Source organism: Manis javanica, chromosome 5 (assembly GCF_040802235.1).
Source record: "Manis javanica isolate MJ-LG chromosome 5, MJ_LKY, whole genome shotgun sequence".
NCBI classification, from domain to species: domain Eukaryota; kingdom Metazoa; phylum Chordata; class Mammalia; order Pholidota; family Manidae; genus Manis; species Manis javanica.
Window position 1 is genome coordinate 90,454,918 of NC_133160.1, and position 21,993 is coordinate 90,476,910.

The 21,993-nt window shown below is 35.5% G+C and overlaps 1 protein-coding gene across 5 annotated transcripts in view; it reads left to right on the forward strand.

Moving 5' to 3' along the window:
* The window catches only part of EMCN (endomucin), a 118,459-nt gene that overhangs the window by 44,625 nt on the left and 51,841 nt on the right, over nucleotides 1-21,993 (forward strand). For all 5 annotated transcript variants that reach the window (XR_012131643.1, XM_073237249.1, XM_073237247.1 and 2 more), the window contains 3 exons: nucleotides 4,947-5,021; nucleotides 8,258-8,368; nucleotides 16,980-17,018. Coding sequence is in view for 4 of the 5 variants with exons in the window: in XM_073237249.1 (XP_073093350.1) it covers nucleotides 4,947-5,021; nucleotides 8,258-8,368; nucleotides 16,980-17,018 (225 nt within the window). In the remaining variant the exon portion in view is untranslated. The remainder of the gene's footprint in view (nucleotides 1-4,946; nucleotides 5,022-8,257; nucleotides 8,369-16,979; nucleotides 17,019-21,993) is intronic.

Below are 21,993 nucleotides of genomic sequence, written 5' to 3' on the forward strand. Positions count from 1 at the left end.
CATGGGATGTATGATGTTGATGGATTTTCAAATATTCTACCATTTTTGCATCCCTGAAATAAATCCTACTTGATCATGATGGATGATCTTTTTGATGTGTTTTTGAATTCTATTTGCTAATATTTTGTTGAGTAGTTTTGTATCCATATTCATCATCATCAGTGATGTTGGCCTGTAATTTTCTTTTTTGTGGTGTCTTTGCCTGGTTTTGGTAATAGAGTAATGCAGGCCTCGTAGAATGAGTTTGGATGTATTTCCTCCTCTTCTACTTTTTGGAAAACTTTAAGGAGGATAGGTATTAGTTCTTCACTAAATGTCTGATAAATTTCAGTGGTGAAGCCATCTGGTCCAGGAACTTTGTTCTTAGGTAGTTTTTGAGTGCCAGTTCAATTTCATTGCTGGTAATTGGTCTGTTCAGATTTTCTGTTTCTTCCTTGCTCAGCCTTGGAAGGTTGCATTTTTGTAGAAAGTTGTTCATTTCTTCTAGGTTATGCAGTTTGTTAGCATGTAATTTTTCATAGTATTCTCTAATAATTCTTTGTATTTCTTTGGTATCTGTAGTGATTTTTACTTTCACATTTCTGATACTGTTTATGTGTGTAGACTCTTTTTTTCTTGGTAAGTCTGGATAGGGGTTTATCTGTTTTGTTTATATTCTGAAAGAACCAGTTCCTGCTTTCATTGATTCTATTTTTTTAGTCTTGATTTTATTTATTTATTCTCTTATCTTTATTATGTCCCTCTTTCTACTTACTTTGAGCCTCATTTGTTCTTCTTTCTCTAGTTTCATTGATTGTGAGTTTGGACTGTTCATATGGTATTGTTCTTTCCTGAGGTAAGCCTGTAATGCAATATACTTTCCTCTCAGCATGGCCTTCACTGTGTCCCACAGATTTTGCACTTGGTTGTTCTCATTTTTTCTCCATATATTGCTCTATCTCTGTTTTTATTTGGTCATTGAACAATTGATTATGTAGGAATATATTGTTAAGCCTCCATGTGTTTGTGGGCTTTTTCGTTTTCTCTGCATAATTTATTTCTAGTTTCATTCCTCTGTGGTCTAAGAAGCTGGTTGGTACAATTTCAGTCTTTTTGAATTTGCTGAGGCTCTTTTGGTGGCCTAGTATATGATCTATTCTTGAAAATGTTCCAGGTACACTTGAGAAGAATGTGTATCCTATTTCTTTTGGGTATAGAGTTATGTAGATGTATGTTACCTCCATCTGTTCTAATGGTTGTTCAGTGCCTCTGTGTCCTTACTTATTTTCTGTCTGGTTGATCTGTCCTTCAGAATGAGTGGAATGTTGAAGTCTCCTAGAATGAATACATTGCATTCTATTTCCCCTTTTAATTCTGTTAGTATTTGTTTCACGTATGTAGGTGCTCCTGTGTTGGGTGCATAGATATTTATAATGGTTATATCCTCTTGTTTGATTGACTCCTTTATCATTATGTAATGTCCTCCTTTGTCTCTTGTGACTTTCTTTGTTTTGAAGTCTATTTTGACTGATACAAGTACTGCAACTGCTGCTTTTTTCTCCTTATTAGTTGCATGAAATATCTTTTCCCATCCCTTTACTTTCAATCTGTGTATGTTCTTGGGTTTGAAGTGAGTCTCTTGTAGGCAGCACATAGATGGGTCTTGTTTTTTTATCCATTCAGTAACTCTATATCTTTTGATTGGTGCATTCAGACCACTGACATTTATGGTGATTAATGGTACTTATTGCCATTGCAGGCCTTAGATTCGTGGTTACCAAAGGTTCAAGGGTAACTTTCTTACTATCTAACAGTCTAATTTAACTCAGTATGCTATTACAAACACAGTCTAAAGTTCTTTTTTTTCTTTTCCTCCTTTTTCTTCCTCCTCAATTCTTCATATATTAGGTATCATATTCTGTACTATTTGTCTATCCTTTGACTGACTTTGGTGGTAGTTGATTCCATTTTGTACCTGTTTAGAAATTAATTGTTTAGTGTGATTTTATTTCTTCTGGTGACAGCTATTTAGCCTTAGGAACCCTAAAATACACTGTAGAGATTATCTGTGGGAGATAAATTCTCTCAGCTTTTGCTTATCTGGAATTTGTTTAATCCCCCCTTCAAATTTAAATAATAATCTTGCCAGGTAGAGTATTCTTGTTTTGAGGCCCTTCTGCTTCATTACATTAAATATATCATGCCACTCCCTTCTGGCCTGTAAGGTTTCTGTTGAGTAAAATCTTGTGATAGCCTAATGGGTTTTCCTTTGTATGTGATCTTTTCTCTCTCTCTGGCTGCTTTTAATACTCTGTTTTTATGCTTGATGTTTGCCATTTTAATTATTATATGTCTTGGTGTTGTCTTCCTTGTGTCCCTTGTGCTGGAAGATTTGTGTACCTCCATGGCCTGAGTGACTATCTCCTTCCCAAGATTGGGGAAGTTTTCAGCAATTACCTCCTCAAAGGCACTTTCTATCCCTTTTTCTCTCTCTTAATCTGGTACCCCTATAATGTGAATATTGTTCTGTTTGGATTGGTCTCACAATTCTCTCAATATTCTTTCATTCCTAGATATCCTGTTTTCTCTCTGTGCCTCAGCTTCTTTGTTTTCTTCTTCTCTCATTTCTATTCCATTTACTGTCTCCTCTACTTCATCTAATCTGCTTTTAAATCCTACCATTGTATATTTCACTTCAGATACTGTATTTTTCAATATTTGTATCTCATTCCTGAATTCCTCCCTGAGTTCTTGAATGTTTTTCTGTAGCTTTGTATGCATGTTTATGATTTTTATTTTGAAATCTTTTGTAGGAAGATTGATGAGTTCAGTTTCACTTGGCCCTCTTTCTGGTGTTTGTGGGATTTTTGTTTGAACCAGGTTCCTTTGATGTTTTGTATTTGTAGGTGGCACTCTCTAGTGCCCAGAAGCTCTACTCTCTGGAGCTGCTCAGTCCCTGGAGCAATGGTGGGGGTTGCAGGCGAGCAGCCGTGGTGCCTGTCAGGAGGAAAGAACTGTTTTCTGGTTCCTGGCTGCAGTGCCTGTCACCACTGCTAGAACCAGTGGGCCAGGCATACAGGGAGAAGCCTCTATGATTTGCACTTCTAGCTGCCATAGACAGGCCACCCTTTGGCTGGCCTGAAGCAATGGCTGGGGCTGTTGGTTTGCGAGCTGGCACGGGCTGGGAGGAAGGCCCCATAGGCTGTGTATCCTGGTGGGGAACCTCATAGCTACATTGCCAGTCATGGGGATGGAGGACCTGAAGCTCTTGAAAGTTCCCAACCTGCTGGGCAGAGTGCACCCAGACAATTTTGTCCACCTGCCATTTCTCCTGAGCAGCAAGCTCTGTGCAGTCCTTGCCCCTTTAGCAGCTCTCTCAGTGTTAAGAAGTCTCTCAGACTGCCCACCTTTCTATTATTCCAGAAAACTGGATGTGGATCCCTGTTTTCCACAAGCAGCTGGAATCTCAGTCTGTCCAAGTATTCCAGTGTCTTAGCTTTACAACCCCTCTACTCTCCAGAGCACCATAAAATGTAGATTTATGCTCCCAGAGCAGATCTCCAGGGTGAGGTGTTCAACAGTCATAGGCCTCCATTCCCCCACTGCTCCATTTCTCTTCCTCCCTCTGGTGAGTTGTGGTAGGGGAAGAACTTGGGTCCCTCCATATCACAACTTTGGTACTTTACTCTTTTACTTGAGGTCTGTTGGTTTTACTATATGTGGACAGTCTGCCACAGCTTTCTTTCCTGTTGCTCTTTCAGGATTATTATAAGTTCTAGCTATATTTTCATATTATATGTGGTTTTGGGAAGAGGTTTCTGTCTCACCTCTCATGCTTCCTTCTTTAATCCTCTCTGTGATTGGAAAATCTTATGAATAACAGTTTACTAGAAAATTTTACAGAGAGTAGGATTATGGTAGTCTAATAATTTAGTCTTTTATAAATATTTTTTGACTCAAATGATATAATGTACCTAAAGATATATCATTATAATATTCTCTTAATGTTCATATTAAATTCAATCTATTGATTTTATTAACTACTATAAAGTATTAATCAATATTTTGTACATAAAATTAACAAATCATAATCCTCATTATAACAAATCACAATCCTCATTAGTTACTGCAATGTTTTATTTTGCAATAATAGGGATGCATTTTACTTCAGAATTTTAACATATTTAGCATTTAAGAATTTCACTGAAAGTTATATATAGAAGGCTTTTCCATACTTGAAACTGAATATTCGTACATTAATAATAATATAAAATAAATTGTGCTTTTAATGTCTTAGATATTGTTATATTGACTAGATATAATGATCACCAGTGTAATCACAAGATCACTGTTAAACATAAGTTCAAGAACATGAGAAATGTACAGCCACTTAGCTCTTCAGTTTTCCAAGACCAAGAGTGCAACTGAAGCCAAATTGGGCTAAATCCTCAGGCCAAAGCTCAACTTTGTTACGTCTCTTCCCTCTATCAAGCATGAAGTCAAGATAGGTATAAAAGAAAAGGGTCAAGGACCTCAGGAACTCATAAATTATTTGGCACTTTTTCTATTTATATTCATTATTACCACCATATGTGTCCTAATTCAAGGTCATTCATTTTTACAATAATTTTTTTGCATGTTTAAAGATCCTCAAGTAACAATCTGTAGTGAAAATTTTGTTTTGGGCTCTATCATGCAAAAATGTGTATGTGTGTGTGTGTGTGTGCGTGCGTGTGTGTGTGTGTGTGTGTGTGTGTTTTGGGCCATCCAAGTGTTCAATACATATATTCCACACTTTGGACAAAAGGAGATGGAATATGAAAAAAATCAAAAGATAGACAAAGGCTTCCCAGTATCTCTGTAGAGGAATCCCAGTTCATCTCTAGATTTGACTTGCTTTTATTTATTTCTCAACAGGTGAGATGAAATTGTGATTAATAATAATGTCATCTATCTTATCAAACTAGGAACAACCACCAAGGAATCCTTAAAAACACCTCCACTGTCAACAGTTCTTTCATTAACAACAGTTACAGGTGAAGGTGAGTGATGACTCATTTTGCTATCATTTTTCTTTTATATATATAATTATAATCGTCACCCTTTTAAGTGTACAAATCAATGGTTTTTAATAACATCACAAAATTGTGTACCCATTACCACTTTCTAATTCTGGAACATTTTTACCACCCCCAAAAGAAACTTGTATCTATTATAAAAAAGTCCCCATTGTCCTCTTTCCCAAGCCTCTGGAAATCATTAATCTACTTTCTGACCATATAAATACAAATGGAATGATATGATAAATGATTTTTTTGTGTCTGACTTCTTTCACTTAGCATAATGTTCTCCAGTTCATCCATGCTGCAGCACTTATCTGTAGCTCATTCTTTTTTATGTGTGAATAGTATTTCATTGTATGGATATACCTCATTCTGTTTTTTCTCAGTTGATAGACACTTGGGTTGTTTCTACTTTCTGGTTATTATAAATAATACTGCTATGAACATTCATGTACAAGTTTTTGTGTGACAATTTTTTTTCATTTCTCTCTGGGTATATATACATTGAGGAGCAAATGCTGAGTCCCATGGTAATTCTAAGTTTAACTTTTAAGGAACTTATTTCAAAGCACCTGCATACCCATCAGAAATATATGAGGGGCCCAATGCTCCATTTTTTAGTCAATACTTATTGTTATCTGTATTTTTCATCATAGTCATTCTGGTGGATATGATATGGTATTTCATTGTGGTTTTTATTTACATTTTCCTAATGACTAATGATATTGAGCATCTTTTCATGTACCTTTGGCCATTTTTAAATTTTCTTTGGAGAAATATCTATTCAAATCCTTGTCTATTTCTTAAAAATTGGGTTATTTGTCTTTTTATTGTTGAGTTGTAAGAGTTTCTTTGTATGTTTTGGAGATTAGACCCTTATCAGGTAGATAATTGAACATATTTTTCCCATTCTATAGGTTGTCTTCATTCCCTTGATGGTATCCTTTGAAGGACTAATGTCTATAATTTGATGAAGTAAAATTTATCTATATTATCTCCTGTCATGTAGAGGGGCAAAACTTTGCTTCTACTCATCTTAAGTTTTCAGGTGGATTCTACTAAAAAAACAGTCTAACAAGAGAAAAACAGTTTATTAATGTGGAATGTGCACATAACATGAGAAACCTAAAATGAAGAGTAACTTAAAGCAGTGGCTTAGAACTTTGGTTTATACAGCACCCTCAACAAAGAATAAATTTGTAGAGAAATGACAGGAAATAGGAAGGCAAAGTTTAGGTTTTCAATGGAATGAAACTAATGGAGTGAGTTGTCTGCAGATTCCTCTGATGCCTTCTATGGGCTGGTGAGAGTCTGTTTCCAATAAAAGAAGAATTTATAACCTGCTTTTAGGCAGAAGTGGGGATCTGCCAGATGAAACTTAATAAATATCAGTCACCCGTTTTCTTTTGTCTTGAAACTAGGTTTTGAAACATTTCATGATAGTAGTAAAATTTGAAAATTTATGGCTGTGGCAGCATTAGTCCCCACATTTTTCATTCTATGCCTTTTAGGTCCACCATATATATATATATATATATATTTTAAATATTTTGGTTACCTTCAAAGCATTCAAGATTCCTTCCATTGCTTAATTAATAATGTGTAATTGACAACCTGTACTGAATCAAGTGTAGGCTCTAATGCCACTTTCATTTGTATAGTATATTCCACATTAATAATAGGCAAGTCTCTTAGGAAAAACTTTGGCATTTTATCCCCAACTATTCTATTATTCTACTCCATATGTGTTTCATCTGGCAGATCCCCACTTCTTTCTTAGATATGTATTCCCTTTTCCACCACTAAGACTGCTGGGTCTGCTTTTTACTACAGAATTCTTTAAGCCATGAATATAGCTTTTTCATGGTTTCCCATTTCAGCTTAGCAGAAGAATTTTTGTCCAAAAATTTCTGAAAATGTACTCCTGTTCTGGTATTTTCCAATCATGTGTTCTTTGAGTGCCAGTGAGTGGAAATCTTTAAAGCAAAATCTTTACTCTAATATGTTCATCTAACATCAACTGTTGGGTGAACTTTCATATGTCCGTGCTATCACAACATTAATTTCTGCTTTCCTACAATATTTGTTTACTTCTTCAAATGTTTTCCTTTCAATTTAACACTTCCAGATTTTCTGAAGTTTGTGCCCATTTCCATTCTTTCTTTCTCACATGCAGTGTTAATGCTGTAGCTTATATTTGAGTGTATGTTATATTTTGTTTGTATACCAGTTCCTGAAAACTTTTGCTTAAAGACTTATTTACCCATTGTCTATGAGATCTTCTTACAACTATCAGTTTCTCCAGCATGCATCTCTCAGCTGCACTAAGACTCTGGATCATTATAGATGTTTGCTGTGATAAAATGGTAGCCAACTGGTACCTCATCAAGTCACCAGCAATTCAGGCTTTCAACCTACTTTATGGTAGGATCATATTACACTGACTTACCCTCATCTCTGCCAACATCATATCTAGTTAACACTATGCACGCACTACCTGGCATGCCTGTATTTTCCTTACTAACCCAGTGTTCCCCATACCAGACTTTAAAAAGACTGAAGGGCATTAATGATTCTGTTCTCATAATATTTGTGCAAATACAAATTGTTTCAAGTCATCTTATTCCCATGTCATTTTTCAAAGTTTTGCTTATTGCTATTTTGTTAATTTTCCTTCCCCCCCCCACAAAAAAATAAATGAACTAAGTATATTTGAAAGTTTATTCTAGTTACTTCTTATTATTCCTCTCCTGATGGCTGTTCCACATACCTGAAAATTCTCTCCCAAACAGCATGGGAACCATGGTACCATCTTCAACTACTACCACTTCTTTACCTCTTTCCAGGATAGCTGATGATTAACTTTTGCATCAGAAAGGCTTGGATTCAGATTCTGGCTCCCTCCTGTTACAAGTTATGTGACTATGGGGAAATTATTTAACTTTCTGATCGTTATATATAAAATTATCATAAATATTATTTAATTCATAGGATTACTGTTATGATCAAATAAGATAGCCTACAGGCATACAGGAAAATGTAATTAACTGGATCACCAAAAGGAAAACATCAAAAAACTGGATTTCTAAATCTTGATCAGAAGACTTTTAGTAACTCATCTTCAAGCTGTAACTTGATGTTAATATTAATACTAATCATGCTTTCTAGTGACTTATTACACTCCTGATGGCTGCTCATTCTTTGTATATAATTAGGAACCACAACCAATGGTGTTATGAAGGAGGAGTTCACCAACACAGGTGCAACAGTGACAAATATTTCACTTCCAAATGCTGTTTCAACATTTCAAAGTTCCCAACACAAGAGTAAGTATAAGGATTTGTGCTGAAACATTAAATTTTGTGCTGGATAGATCAGATTCAGAATGTTTTTTAGTACACAGTTAGCAAAGATTTGTGTGCCACCTATATTGTCTCCTAGTCTCTACCAAATGGGATGATCATGTGGTAACTTTGCTTTGTACAGGGATGATTTCTCCTTCTATAGCCCAAAAGGGTGGGTGCCAAGGAAGATTAATCCCAGGATGGGCAGTAACCTATGATATCACCTGGTACAAAATGAAATAAATTTAGAAAACAGGTTAGACAGCTTTGATGAAATAGGAAACTTCTTAGTAAGAAACAAATAGCAAAAACTGACCGTAGAAGATAGGAAGTCTGAGAAGAACTAAAACAATTAAAGATATGGCAGTAGAAATTATAAATGGTCCAATGAAGAAAGCACTAAGCTCAATTGGGATTTATATAAAATATTTTCAAAAAAAAGATGCCAATTTTTCTCAAGCCCTTTCAGGAAGTAGAGGATAAGGGGCTGCTGCACCAAAAATTATCTGAGACCAGTATTACCCTGATACCAATGCTAAAAATTATGAAAAGAAAAAGCAATTAAGGAAAATAGACACCAATATTTTTCATGGACATAGATGTAAATATCCTTAATAAAAAATATTAGCAAGCCAAATTCAGTAACATATAAAAAGGAATAGAAAACATGCACAAGTGAGATTATCCAAGAATGCAAGGTTGGCTTAAGATGAAAATCAAGTAGTAATATACCCAATGAATCACTAGATGCAGAAAAAGAATTTGACAAAAGTTAATGCCCATTTCATATTAAAACCCTCAATGAACTAGATATAAAATGTAACTTCTTCAAATTGATAAAGGGCATCTATGAAAAACATACATCAGACATACTTAGTAGTGAAAGACTTCATGCTTTCCTCTTAAGACTGGGAACACAGCAAAGTTGTCCATTCTTACGACTTCTATTCAAAATTATAACCAAAGATTCTAGATATACAATAAGATGATAGATATAGATAGATAGGTAGACAAACAGATCCATTTATCCAGATTAGAGAGGAAGAAATAGAAAAATTTCCTAGTAGGCTACGTGATTACCTATGTAGAAACTCCAAAGAATCCACAATAAAACTACTAGAACTAATAGAACATTTCATATCACAGGATATAAGACATACAAAAATAAATAATATTTCTGTATGTTAGCAATGACAATCCAACAATAAAATAGAGGAAATAATGCCATTCACAATACGTCAGAAAAATAAAACATTAAGGAATAAGTTTAGCAGTAGACTTGCAAGCTTTGTATTCTGAACTACAAAATATTCTTGTGAGAAATTAAATGTCTAAATAAATGGAGAGACATTATATATTAATGGATTGAAAGAGTCAATACTTACGATGTCAATTTCCCTCAAGTTGATAAATAACTGATTAATAGATTCACTGTAATCCCTGTCAGAATCACCCCCAAGTTTATTTTTTGTATTTTTTAGCAATTGGTAAGCTGATCCTAAAACATATAGAAATGGAAAGGACCTAGAATAGCCAAAATATTTTTGACAAATAATTTTAAAAGTTGGAGGACTTAGACAAGCTGATTTCAAAACTTACTCTAAAGCTAGAATAATCAAGACAGGGTGTATTGAGATAATGAATATTAATAGTAACATTCTTTAAAACAGTCACACTGGAAACATCCAAATGTTCGTGAAGTGGTGAACTGGAATATCCCATTGGATTTTCCATTTGGAATGGATATGGGATATTGCAAAACTTGGGATATCCATACAATGGAATACTATTCAGTAATTTAGAGGAATAAAATATTGATACATGCTATAACACTATCAACCTGAAAAACATTACACTCAATGAAAGAGGCCTTTGATAAAACACAACATGATGATTCCATTTATATGAAATATCCAGCATGAATGTTTTTATATGGACAGAAAGCAGGTAAGTATTTGCCTAGGGCTTGAGGTGGCACTGGGGATTGGCTGCAAAAAGGCTCAAGGGAGTTTTCTTGTTATTGATGATAATGTTCTAAAATTAGATCACAGTGATGGTTGCAGAACTCTATAAATTTACTGAAAATGTTAAGCTGTATACTTAAAATAAGTGAATTTTATTTGAATTTCTTTATGAAGCTTTGTTTAAAAATGGAAGGAAAAAAATATTGAGTTAGGCCAATCAAATTTCCTTCCTGGGTAGGTGGAACTAGGTAACCCAAACAAACAAAACAGTGACCAGCTGTGAGAACTGAAGCAGCAAGGTGGTAGTAGAGTAAGTCAGGGACAGCCATGATGTTTCCAATAGAAGGCATAGGAAGCAGGTTTTGTGATTAACAGAGCTAATAGGAAGAACAGCAAGAAAGTATGTAGGGAGATGAGAGACCATATGAGCAAGATGAAGTTATTCCTGAGAGAAAGAGTCGCAGGTCCTAGGCTCCCTGGTTTCTGACAACATCCCAGTTCCTGTTTACATATATCTTTACAACAAGCACTTCCCACATCCTGGCCTCCGTGATATGAAGCCATCAATACTTTTAGTCAAAATAGCCTGAGTAGAAAAAATTATAAACAACTAATGCAATCTTGGCCATATCCACTGTCCTTGTCCTTAAGAAGCAGTTCCAGATAACTCACAGTCTCTGTCTCTTCTTGGGAGACCTGAGGGGTGGATGGAGGTGGCAAGTGAGAACTGAGGATGTCCAGAGCCCACTCTTGCCTAGAAACAGATTAGGAACATCCACTTTGCCCTTTTTATTGTACCATTTTAAGCACAACATAAAGGCTATGTAGAAGGAGTCTAATCTCATACCATAACTGTAAACTAATAATTTTGTTTAATGAGATAATCACCAAATAGAGGCATTTGAAAAGCAGGGTCATTTCTCCTTCACATGAAGAACATTTCCTTGTAGTGGTGTTTTGGTTTCTATACTTAGAACTTATTTTGTAGATACATGTCTGAAAGTTACCTTTAGCACATCAAAACTCCCTCCATCTCATAATACAATTGCCCCAATTATAGAGAACAAAAGCATGCATCTGCAAAATGTGTAGCATGTGAGGATTAAGTTCAAATGATCTGTACTCTGCACTAGTACCCACCCATTCAGTGACTGATGAGAAAAAGGTCATTAAGGGACCATGGTTTATTAAAATCAGCACTTAATACCGAAGTGGGTGGTCAGCCCTATGAGTCACTTAAGACTACTGATTTTGCTTTGATTCATACAGTAAAATAGCCTCTGAATCTCAGTTCTAGGGACTATTATATTTATTTAGCTTCTAATCACAGTTTGAAGTGGCTTTCTTCCAAGTAGTTTTTAAAACATACACCCACAAAGCCATTTCTTGAAAAATGAAACACCCTGGAAAGCAAGAGAATGGAATGAGGGTATTTACTGCTCCCTTTGTAATTGCCTTTTGATTAACTAGTTCTGTACTAAGTCCTCTAGATAATTTTATTATAAAACTCATTCTTTGGGCAGCCATTTCTCCCTAGACCTCTCATTCCTCAAGGTGCTTCCTGCTTGGCATGGAGTCCTTTCCACAGGATGAGTGTGCACACATTCCCACTGGGCATGATGAAATCAAGAACCTGCCCAGACTACTGGGCAGCAGAGCAGTGCTCTCCCTTTCCATGTCCACCCCCACACACAGAAACATTCAGAATCAGCAGAGCTACGGCAGAGAGACAGAGAGCAAAACAAACTACTGACAGGGGAGGGTTGATCAGTCATTCATCTCCCTCTTAAATATGTGGGCCGTGGGTCCTTGTAAAGTGACTACCAAATGAAGGCATTGTGGGTACATCATCTCAAGAGCAGGTTTGATTTAGAGTAGAGAGGAGTTAGTGAGGTTTATTGCTTTACTCTTTAGAAAGATGAAACATAGATCAAAAGAGAAGCATGTCCTTAAAATATTTCTTTCTAATCATTTCTCATTCTCTTGAAGTTGTATGTATTTCTTCTATTTTTATTCTGCCTGTAGAAGACACATTCCTAGAATTCTAGAGTTTTTGAGATAGAAATCATCATTAACTCAGCATTCTGATTTTATAATTAAAGAAATGAGGGCACTTAGAATTAATTAAGTTACTTACTTATTCACCAAAAATGTTTTGGAGGGCATCTGTGTGCCTCCTAGATTCTGGGGCTGGCCAGCAATCCTAGCACTTCTTGCTCTGTAGATGCACCACTGTGATCCCTGCCTCCCTTTTCACAGCACCTTTTCCTGTGTGTCTCCTCTTATAAAAACACTTGAATTTAGGGTCCACCCTGATCTCGGATGATCTATTCTCAAGATCCTTAACTTAATTACATCTGCAAAGACCTTTTTTCTAATAAGGAATGAAAACACAACTAACTTTTAATTGGGTGTATCATATGCTTGACAAGTTAGTGTTCAGTAATTATAACACTAGAGACTGACTGACTGAATGTAAACCTGTGATTCTGTGTGGTTCTCTCGCTGTTGCCCACCATGCCAGATTTATTCTTGACTGTGTTTTTTTTTTCATCCTGCCTTTCTTATTTGTATACCCTTATTCCTTCTTCTCCTCTTCCTTCCTCTAATTGTTTATTCAAATTCTACACATCCATCAAGGGCCTTTTCAAGATTTTGCCTCAAGTATTTCCCCAATTTAATGACTGTTCCTGACATGTATATAATCTGCATTATTATTTATCTGGTACTTCCTTTAAATTGATGCACTTTTTATTCTCAATTTGTTTGAAAAGGAAACCATCATAAATGAAGAATCTGTTTCACTTGGCATAAATTAAGAGGAGCTATCAAATCACTATCATGCAAAAAGAATATAATTAAATTCTAGCTAGATTGTGTTGCTTGCCAAAGGCTCTAAGTTTCAGTCTTGCTCATTGTTTAAAAATAAATCAAGATAAGCACTTGCTAGGCATTAATAACATATTTGCATCAAATAGAAATTTTCAAAAACTTCCTAATTGAAATGGCCAAATAAACTGAAGAAAGCTGAAAAGAAAAAAACTTTCTCATGGAGAGTTTTAATCTTATTTAATGCCAATTTCTAGTATTGCCTTATAGACTCTTTCATACAATGCTATGAATCTCATCCTTTGGAAAACATTAGTTTACCCGATCACCCAACTTCATTATCTCTTTTGTGAATTGCACCATTTATCTATGACACTTGTTTGAGAACTTAATCATAATGTATCTTACATGATATTTAATTTCATAGGGGAAGATACAAGAAGAATCTCAGGATAACAAAGTCTTGGTCCTAAATCATGGTTTAGTCAAATCAAAAGTAATGTCATGTATAATGACTCAGTCAATGCTGTATATAGGATAATAATAAGGAAAACTTGAACTGGTCAGAGTAAATTGTTTTTAAGCAAATCTGTTAAGAGTCACTTATGGGAATGGATGCATATATTCCTTCTGCTAGAAATTATTAATGATATATCATGTTCTATGTGTAATTATATTTAGCTATATATGTGTATATATATATATATATACACATATATAGCTGGGAGCACAATATCTTTAATAAGAAGAATATTTAGCAAAGTTATTTGTTGTTTTGTTGTTAAGCTCTCTGTTTTAAAAGATAATTGAGTAAAACTTGGGTTTGGATTAATGTGGATTAAAGTTCAGCAATTTAGAATTTTGTATTTAATAAGACATCCTTTTCATAGAGAATTAAACTCAATAAACAAATTTTTAGTTGCCAATCATTCTGAGTAAGGTTTCGATCTTTACTTAACATCTAAGTTTGAGACTAGGTTAACAGAATGCTCTACACTCATTGGCTATTTGAATTTACTCACTCCATAGGTCAGAGCTTGGACTTTTCTCAAAATGCACATATAATATGAAAGTTATAAGTAAAATCAAGGAATAATTGCCAATTTCTTCACATTTCATTAATTCTCATAACTTTAACCATATCCTGTAGCAGTCATTTCTGTTAAGTTTTTATATCAACAGAACTAAGTCCAAATTTGAAAGTGGCATACCATATGAAAACATTACTACCTGCCAAATAGTATCTCCTTGATTTCAGGAAAAAAGGTATATATTTCAGTTTTGATTAAATATGTAAGACTTGCAGAATTTTGTCATCAGACTAACAATACATCCATTCATACATAAAAGTCAGGACTTCTCATGACACTGAATATAAGGGTTTTGAATTGTTGTATTTATATATTTTTAAAGATGCAGCCAAGTCTTAGGGTACAGTTATTTTTCTTTTATATATGTCCTCCTACAATTATTGTGCAATTTTGAACACTGAATAAAAGAAGTCAAATAAAAAATAATCAGATATTGTCTGGTACAGGTTTAAATTTTTTTCATTCTCATTGAAATCTATCAGCAACAATGGTTATGACCTAATATTAATAGCAAGAGGAACAAAAGGTTTTGATTTTCTTATTATTCTAATCCTCTAAAAGCTGATAAATATTTTAACTGTACTTTCCTAACACAGCATTATGAAATATTCACAGGTATTTGAACTAGTTATCAAAAATAGAAATTAACTACATAAACTTTCCATTCAGAAGGAAATCTGGAAAAGTGGGAGGAAGAACTATTTTATTAAAAAGGGTTGGTATTAGAACCAACAGACCTGAATGAGAATCCTGCCGCCCTTGAGAAGATAGCTTCATTTTTTTCATCTAATATTTGCAGATCAGCAGAATGGGAATAATAACATCCCCCTTGTAGACATCAACAAATAATAAGTGGAACTTATCATAAGAGTTACTTTAAAATGGTAACTATCATTATTATAACTTTCATAATACATGTGCATTTTGAGAAAAGTCCAAGCTCTGACTTATGGAGTGAGTAAATTCAAATAGCCAAAGAGTGTAGAGCATTCTGTTAACCTAGTCTCAAACTTAGATGTTTAGTAAAGACTGAAACCTTACTCAGGATGATTGACAACTAAAATTTAGCTAGCGATTTTAAGTGAAGTATTCATATTTTCCTGAAAAAATGAGTTCAGGTAGGTAGAATCAGTTTTACTTACTATTATTTTCTTTTTCATTAATTAATTTCATATACTTTTACTAGAGACCTGGTGGAGGCCCTGGAATTGTAGCTGAGTAAAACAAGAACTCTCTGTCCTCATGGACTTACATTTTAACTGACAAGAAACACATTTTCTTAAAAATAAAGTAAAAATCTCTGTAGTAATAATGGTACTGCTAGCAAATGAAACTGAGAGGTGGGCTGGTATGATGGGAAATGAGGAGGCAACTTTAGATCAGGTAGTTGGAAAAGACGTCTCTGTGTGGTGGCATCTGAGCAGAGCTGTGAGAGGTGGAAGGGAGCCAAACAGCCTGGGGAACAGCAGTGAGGCACAGGGAAGAGCACACAGAGACGCCTGAGGAGGGAAGAGCCCCACGACGTCTCTACCATGGGGAGGCCACGCCTGGCAAAAAGGGGCTGAACTGTTAGAGATGAATTGAGGAGCAAGGCTAAGGCCACATCCTCTAAAGATTTGCTAGCCATAGTAGGAAGAATAAGGAGCAATGCAAGCAGCCAAGCTTAAATTTTAAAAGATTTTTCTACGTGGCTATTGCTGGTACTGAGGGGAGAGATGTGGGTGCTGGACAAACAGTAGCCAAGAAAGTGGTGAGACATATTTGGAATATATTTTACATCTACAGCTTATAGCAGTAAAAGAAAGAGGAAAATCAAGAAGGCCACTTCTTGTTGGCTTGTGCAGTTGGGGAACAATGGTACCACGCATTGAGCCAAGAGGCAGATTAAAGGATACCAGTGAGTCAACAGTTCTGTTTTGAGCATATTAAATTTGAGATACTGATAGACAGTCAAATGAAGATTCAAAGGGAGCAAATGTATATTTTATCTTATCATTACTGGGCTTCTGTTTGTTTCAAAATTATTTTCTACACTGTTCACTTGACAAATCTTGTTCGTGGTGCATATACTTAGAGTTGTTGAACCAATCTTTGCCTGTAATTCTTTCTAGCAATTTGACTTGTAGAAAGGTCTTCTGGACTATATTTATTCTAAAGGAATTCCCTAAGATGCAAAAGTACCTGTCTGAACCATCCTGAATCTTCCTTATGTCAGAAGTTGCATCCTGTCTTAGTAGGAATACAACACAATATCAGCACCACTCATGAAACTCCTAATGCAGCATCTGTGGTTGTCTGTGTTACTTTGGCAAATTCAAGATGAAAAGTTGTACCCAGCAAACTGTGGCGCACAGGCCAAATCCAATCCCCTACAACTGTTTTTCTAAGTGAGGTTTCATTACATATACCTATTCTTTAGGTATTATGTATGGTTGTATGCACATTACAAGAACAAAGTTGAAGTGTTGCTACAGAGACTTAAGGTCCACACAACTGAAAATACTTACTATTTGGCTCTTAAAGAAAATGTTGGCTGCCCTCCTCTAAAGTTTCTTCTAATCATGAAGCCTCATGATTTTATGATTTGAGAAAAAGTGAATTAGAAATTATTTAAAAATCTGTATCCATTCACCACCTGTAATCATTGTGAGAGATCTGTTATTCAATGTTTAATTTTAGTTCTTTTCTTTTCTTTTCTTTCCTCTAAAGCTGAGAATCAGAGTTCAACCAAAACAACAGAAAGACCAGGTAAGTTGATTTTCTTTTCTCTGAAGTTATTCATGTGTAAAATCTAAAGAATGAGACAAATTAGATCATTTTGAGGAAAGGATGAAATAGTTCAGAGGAAAGAATTACATAACAACTAAAGTGTTAAGGAGAACTTTCATTAAAAAAAACAACATGTAGGAACAACAAATGCTGGTGAGGATGTGGAGAAAGAGGAACCTCCTCCTACACTCCTGGTGGGAATATAAACTAGTTCAACCCCTGTGGAAAACAGTATGGAGGTTCCTCAAAAAACTCAAAATAGAAATACCATTTGACCCGGGAATTCCACTCCTAGGAATTTACCCTAAAAATGCAGGATTACAGTTTCAAAAAGACATATGCACCCCTATGTTTATCACAGCACTATTTACAATAGCCAAGAAACAGAAGCAACCTCAGTGTCCATCAGTAGATGAATGGATAAAGAAGAGGTGGTACACATACACAATGGAATATTATTCAGCCATAAGAAGAAAACAAATCCTACCATTTGCAACAACATGGATGGAGCTAGAGGGTATTATCCTCAGTGAAATAAGCCAGGCAGAGAAAGACAAGTACCAAATGATTTCACTCAACTGTGGAGCATAAGAACAAAGCAAAAACTGAAGGAACAAAACAGCAGCAGACTCACAGAACCCAAGAATGGACTAACAATTGTCAAAGGAAAAGGGACTGGGAAGGGTGGGTGGGAAGGGAGAGAGAAGGGGAGTGGGGGGCATTACGATTGGGACATATAACATGGGGGGGCATGGGGAAGGCAGTATAGCACAGAGAAGACAAGTAGTGACTCTATAGCATCCTACTACACTGATGGACAGTGACTGTAATGGGATATGTGCTGGGGACTTAATAATGGGGGGAATCTGGTAACCACAATGTTGCTCATGTGATTGTATATCAGTGATACCAAAGAAAAACAAAACCCACCAAAGTGCATTTTGTAAATGGAATTTATGCTAGCCTTGTTACTAAAATATGCAGTCATTGTTAATAATCTGAAAATTAAACCAAACATATCACTAAAAAAAGAAAAAAAAACATGCAGACCAGGAGAATCAAAGTATGTGACTGCATGCACTGTGGCTGGAGTTAGTGGAACCAGCTGTGGTAAATGAATGAAGCCTGTGGAGTTGTGCTCTGCCCACAGTTGACTGTTACTGTATTGATATGCTTCTCCCTGAGGTACGGTGTGTCTGTGAGCTGTCTGCTCTGTACTTCCTAACAAACTCTGATCCCGGCATCCATAGAGATGACATTATAAATCATAGTTAAGAGCCTAAAATGTTATCACTACAAGTGCTCATGTTTTGCCATCTTTAGTTTTAAACTGAATAAATTTCAGATGGGCCAATAGGAATTGATAAAGATTAGTTGTGCAGGGAAGATGGTGATGTTGAATCTTCTTGTTGTTTTTAATCACAGTTATTTGGGGGATTTTTATTTTCCTGCATTCCACCTTATACTTTTATAAATGACATATCTCTTAGGTTTTCAATCTTAGCCACTTTTGGTAATATAAAATGAGAAATATGTGAAATAAACCTAGAATATTGGGTAACTTTTAAAAACTTAGGAAAATAAAACCGTGATAATTATGAGTGTCTCTAATGTCATTTTCACAGCAAATGTTCTAAACAATCATCATAGTATCTTCTACCTCTTGTTTGAGAAATTTGAAACAAATAATTATGCTTTTAACTTTTAATCATTTATCTTCTACATAATAAATCCCCTGAATAAAGAAGTTTATTTTATACTGTTCTCTTATTTCACCTCATCACCCTATTTTTTATTCTTATTTCCATCAGCATAGTCTAGAAATGCCCTAGAAAAAGTACTGGAAAAACAAAGCAAAGCAAAACACACAAATGGTGCAAACAGGCAGAGGGCAGAGGGCAGCTACGCACTTCAGGAGAAGCCCTTCCCCTCTTCTTCATGAATTGGCGTCTAGGAAAGGTTACAGGTGGCCGGAATAGTCAGTTCCTTTTAAGGAAGGACTGAAGCAAAGGCTGTATGCAGTGGACAGCTATGTTTCACCATGCTAAGCATTCTTTCATGAACCCTTTCCTCACCTTTCTTAACTTCTTTTCTTTTTCCTTTTGTTTAAAAGATCTATATTTACATAATGACAACTTTAACTGTAATTGATGTTTAAATAAATGAGGCCATTTAGACTCTTTTAAACATAGAAAAGATGTTAAGAAAGGTGAGGAAAGGGTTCATGAAAGAAGTGCCTTTCTGACCTCTGGACTACTCTGCCTACTCTTTTTTCTAATCCTGAGTTCAAAGGTAATGAGGAGACGGAAAGACCCACTAAAAAGCAATACAGGGCTGCTTATTCCCTAGAGATACATGCAGGTATCATGTGGCCATCACAATAATTTTTATCAATTATGAAATTCAATTTTCTTTATCTTGTCATTTTCCCACAGACAGGCACAGCTAATAACTTTTCCTTGAAAATGAACTCTGATTTCTTTGATAAGAGACCTCAGCTCTGAAGAAAAACAGATGGACATGTCTCAGTACACTAGGAAAGGAATAGCCATTTGCCTTTGATTTTCTGGAAAATACAACCATATTACTCAGGATTCTCCAAAGAAACTATATATATGTGTGTGTGTGTGTGTATATATATATATATATATACACACACACACACACATGAGATTTATAGACAAGGAATTAGCTTAAGTGTTATGGGGGCTGAGAAGTCCCAAGATTTGCCGTCAGCATGCTGGAAGCCTGGAGGCCCAGGAGAGTAGATGGGTGATTCCAGCCCAAAGCCTGAGAATTAGGAGTCAATGGTACAAGTTCCAGTCTGAACGCCAGCACATACAGGACGCAAGAAGAGGCAATATTTCAGCTTGAGTCCAGAGGAGGAGACAGACAGATGTCCCAGGCCAAGGCTGTTAGGCAGGAGGAGTTCCTTCTTACTCCTTACTTCTTACTGAAGAAGGGCAGCCTTTTTACTCTAGTCAAGGCTTCAATTGACTGGATGAGAGACACCCACATTGGAGAACAATATGCTTTACTCAGCGACTCATTCAAATGCTAATCTCATCCAAAACAGACTCACAGACAAGCCCAGAATAATGCTTGAGCAAATATTTAGATATCTCATGGTCAAATCATGTTGACGCATAAAATGAATCATTACAACAATATTCCCGTAGTGACCAGCACAACCTGTGAAAGCTCTCATTGTATACACCTCCCTCACTTCCCTTAACTGTGTTGCAAAACTTTAACTGCATTGTAGACATTAATTTTGATGTAGAATTAGGAGCCAGAAAAGACCTTACAAGTCCCACCAAACCAACCATGGGCCTTCGGAAAGGAGGATGCTCTGTCCTGGCATATTCACTGTGCTTGACATAATGTGTAACGCCTGGGAATTGGTTCTCTAGGAACTCATATAACGTGAAGCATGAATTATTCTGTACAGAGTGTTACTTCTCTGAGTATTCTAACTTTGACAGAATTTTGACAGTATTGTTCAGTTAGGATCCACTCAAGCTGGATTCTATATTCCATTTACAGCAAAGGAATATTCAGAGGTTTTTGTCCTGTTCTTTTTAACTTGGAAGTTTTATGATGTTTAAAGATTAGTGGAGAATAAAAGAATTCACTTACAGAAGGAGAAATATATCAATACTTACATGGTAGTGGTGAGAACATTCTAAACCTTCCAGAATGCTATGAACAAATTTCACTGATCTCACTGATAATGATGTCATTCCATAAATAAGATTAACTCAACTCACTTAAACTCTGTTGGTTACATGGCTTGATGGAAAGGAAAGAGAAAGGGTTTTGAGTCACACTCAATTTATGTCTTAATTATTCTACCTACTGTCAGATCTGTTACCTTCTCTCTCTGAGCCACAGTATCTCTCACCTTTAAAACACAGGATTAAAAGTTTTTAAGAATAAGGTGAATTAGCACTTATGAAGTAATTAGCACAGTGCCTCATTCATTCTTTGTGTACTGTATATAATTTTCTGAAAGTAATAACTACTTATATTCAAATGATTAAAGAAAAATACATCTTCTTTCTTCAAAACATATTTCTACAAAGTCACCAAATATAAATAAATTTCCACTCACAGTTACTGGGTTAGAAGATGCTATTACCTTAGGTCAGTCACAATGATGGCCTAAAGCAAAGTAAAAGAAACTTAAGATAAAACTTCTTTTTTTGTTTTGCATTGCTTTAAGAATATAACTAGATCAGAAAGGTAAGGTCTAATGAAAACAGAGATTAATTTTCATCATGTGAAAGCAGAAAACTTCCTCTTATAGGTGACAATTTATACTAGCTATCACAAAATGTGGATTGAAAGGAACCCTGACAACAATCTAAAAATCTTAGAGCTAGAAGAGACTTCAGGGATCCTATCAGCACATTACCCTTTAAAACACAGAATAGTACCAACCATCCTCATAGCATTCATTGTCTACACCACGTACATCTCCCTTGCATATACAATAGACCATTTTCTCCAGTAATGAAAGGATTGTGCTTCCTTTCCTTCAGTGAGGATGTTCAGAGTCAATTCTCATGGCAACACCAGAAACTGAATTGATGCTTGGTATTAACTCTTAGGAAGAGTCTGTTTCTTTCATTTACATTTGTTCTTATTTCCTGTTTCCATTTTATTCACTTTATGGTATATATCATTGCATATGCTCCTCTAATCCTTTATGTTGAGTCAATTTATAAGTAAAATTGAATGAACAATAACCTTGCCTTATTTTGATTCCTGACATACCATTTTGTCTTATTCTTTATCTCTTGTTTTACATCTATCACCTTGGGGCTGTGCTTCTCACGTCCTAACGTAAAATGCAAACTCCTTAAAGCAATAACTACCTCTTGTAATCTGCTGCACTTCTTTCTATGTCTACTGTTGGACGCAGAGTAGGTGTCTATTTTTTCGGTTATTG